We start from the raw sequence: 2,801 nt of genomic DNA, 5'->3' as shown, positions 1-2,801 counted from the left end.
TGGGGGTGAGCGTGGGACCCTTTGGAGGACTGACTAAGCAGCATGTACCCCAGCGTTGCTCCAAGACATTCCCGCCCTCGCTGCTGGCTCGCCGCGGGCCGCAGGACGCAAGCTCCGCCGTCCCCGCGGGGGTCCTGCCAGCGCCGCCCTTCGGCCCCTCCGGAGGCCAGGCCAACGCCCTGGGATCACCACGCCCCTAGCCCACCCCACACGCCCTCAAGACTACGGCCGCCTCGCCGCGGCCGCCGCCACCCACTGGCCCCCGGCCACTGCCCGGTCCTGCCGCCGCCGCCTCCACCATGCGGGCATCCGGCTTCGCTCTCGCCGTTCTCACCCTGCGGCTGGTCGCGCGAGCACACTCAGAGGGTGAGTGTGGGTCCCCTGCCCCCGTCCTCCACGCTGCCCGCCTTGCCAGCTGGGGTCCTGCCGCGGCTCTGGCGTCCCCTGACGGCCTGCGCTCGGATCCTGGGATCCAGAGGTTGGGGGGGAAACGGAGGGGACCCAGGGGTCTCGGTCTAAACTCAGTACCCTGCACTGCCCGCAGGTGCCTGGTGCTACGACTCCCAGGACCCAGAATGTGGTGAGGACAACTTTGTGGGAGGATGTATGGGCTCCCGAGGCTTCTGCGAGTTTCTCTGTCGTCCTGGGTCTGGCTGTGTCTGTGGCACAGGGGGTGTGCCAAGCTGTTGGTGTCAGTCCGTGTAGGCGTCTAGAGTGGTGTGCGTGTGGTGGGGGTCCGGTCCTTTGGGCACATGACCCTGTGCCAGAGAGCCTCCCACCTCCATCTCCTGTGAGTGACTGTGTGTCCCTGTGTCGGTCTGCCCTGGGGTGGTGTTGCACATCCTGGTAGGTCGAATCTGGGCATGGTTGGGAGCAGTAGTGACCTGTCCAGGCATGGGGTCGGTCCTGAGATTGGGCTATTCCCTGCATATGTACAGGAGGGATGCACCCCCAGGCTGCCTCCCTGACACCCCCCTACAGACCACAGACCTTGTGTGCCCTTAGGCCCCACTCACTGGAAGGAGATGGCCCCTGCCTGTGGGGGCCCACACCAGTCCCCCATCAACATCGACCTTCACCTGGTCCAGCGGGACCCCACCCTTGGGCCCTTCATCTTTCAAGGCTATGACTCTGCACCTCCAGGCCCGTGGACCCTGGAAAATAATGGTCATACAGGTCAGCACCCCAGGGCCAGGACCCCCGCCCTCAGACAGGGCCAGGGATCCCACACAGAAGTTGGGAACTCACTGCCCATACACACACTCAGGGGTGAGGAAGGGCCACCACACTCAGGTCTCAGGAACCCCGACAAGTATAAGGGAGCCCCACAAATGGGTTGGGAACCGCTGCACAAAAGGACAACCGACAAGAAGCCAGATGTCCACAGACAGGGCCCAGGACTGTGCACATACCAAGGTCAAGACACACCCAGTATGGGCATCAGGAAACCCCTACAGACGAGAGTCAGGACCCCTACACACAGGGATGCCTGACCGCCCCTGAGATGCAGGAGTTAGGACACACTCAGAAGCCAGACACCCCCCCCCCACGCACACACACACAAAGAACCAGGACACCCCAAACTAGTCACACAACCAACAGTCACACAAACAGGAGGGCAGCCTTCTCTCCGGTCCTGCAAGGGGAGGGGTTTCCCCTGCAGGCTCCGGAACTGGCCGGCTGACCAGCAGGGGGGCATGGGAACTGCCTGTCCTTCCAGAGAGGCTGGGCCCACACGGGGTAGACTGCCCAGAAGCGGGGAACTTTGCCGGCACCCCACCTCAGCCCCCTGGGCCCTCATGGCACCCGGGCGAGTTGGTGGTGCTGGGAAGAGCGTGGGGTGTCACGTGCGCCCTCACCCTCAGTGCGCCTGAACCTGGACAGCGGCCCGCAGAGCCGCCGCCTGGAGATGCGCGGCGCCGGGCTGCCGCCGCCGGCCTACCGCGCGCTGCAGCTGCACTTCCACTGGGGGGCGCCGGCGCGCGCAGGCTCGGAGCACAGCCTGGCCGGGCTGCGCAGCTCCATGGAGGTGGGAGTCGGGGGGAAGGGGGGCGCTGGCCCGGGGAGGTGCGGGGAGCCGGTGGGACAGCTGAGTGACTCCTGACACGTGTGCCTACGCAGATGCACATGGTCCACGTGAACACGCGATACCGGAACACGCAGGAGGCGCTGGGTCACCCCGACGGGCTCGCGGTGCTGGCCGTGCTGTTGGCAGTGAGGGAGGGGCCAGACACAGCCATGGGGGCGGGGGCAAGGAGGGCCTATGGGGTTTGTGGGGGCTCGTGGGGTGCAGGACTGCAACAGTTCTGTGGACGTGGGGTCGTGGACCTGCAGTCAAGGCGCATGACCCGGCACCCCCAGATCCCCCTGGGTGTCTCCTCTCCCCCCACTTAGAGTCTCCCCAGTCCCCGCTCCACCTCCCTTTTTGGGGTCGCTCTACTCAGAGCCCCTCTCACTCAGAGCCCTATCCCCCCAGGAGCAGGACGTAGAGAACGCCAACTTCTCAGCCATTGTGTCGGTTCTGAAGAACGTGTCTAGGCGCGGTGAGAGCCCCGGTGGCCACCGGGGCGGGGGGCGTGACTGGGGCGAGGCCCCGAGAGCCGGGTTCTAATTGCCCTGCCGCCCGGCCTAGGGCTCTCGGTAGAGCTGGCGTCCACCTTCCCGCTGGCGTCGGTGCTGCCCGGCGCCGCCGGCCTGGCGCGCTACTACCGCTATTCCGGGTCCCTGACCACTCCCGGCTGCGAGCCCGCGGTGCTTTGGACCGTCTTCCAGGAGCCGGTGCCCATCGGGCGCGCGCAGGT

At 66.4% G+C, this 2,801-nt stretch overlaps 1 protein-coding gene across 1 annotated transcript in view; it reads left to right on the top strand.

Annotated features, from left to right (window-relative positions):
• The first annotated feature begins 42 nt into the window (after positions 1-42).
• The window catches only part of LOC103209579 (carbonic anhydrase 15-like), a 3,309-nt gene continuing 550 nt past the window's right edge, over positions 43-2,801 (top strand). Inside the window, exons 1-7 of the mRNA XM_007955470.1 lie at positions 43-478; positions 545-580; positions 1,006-1,176; positions 1,866-2,029; positions 2,122-2,214; positions 2,477-2,555; positions 2,633-2,801. Coding sequence (XP_007953661.1) covers positions 43-478; positions 545-580; positions 1,006-1,176; positions 1,866-2,029; positions 2,122-2,214; positions 2,477-2,555; positions 2,633-2,801 — 1,148 coding nt within the window. The remainder of the gene's footprint in view (positions 479-544; positions 581-1,005; positions 1,177-1,865; positions 2,030-2,121; positions 2,215-2,476; positions 2,556-2,632) is intronic.

The sequence above is a fragment of the Orycteropus afer genome, unplaced genomic scaffold, assembly GCF_000298275.1.
Source record: "Orycteropus afer afer isolate SDZICR_OR568_19922 unplaced genomic scaffold, OryAfe1.0 scaffold00502, whole genome shotgun sequence".
Taxonomy (NCBI): domain Eukaryota; kingdom Metazoa; phylum Chordata; class Mammalia; order Tubulidentata; family Orycteropodidae; genus Orycteropus; species Orycteropus afer.
This window is presented reverse-complemented; position numbering and strand designations above follow the sequence as displayed.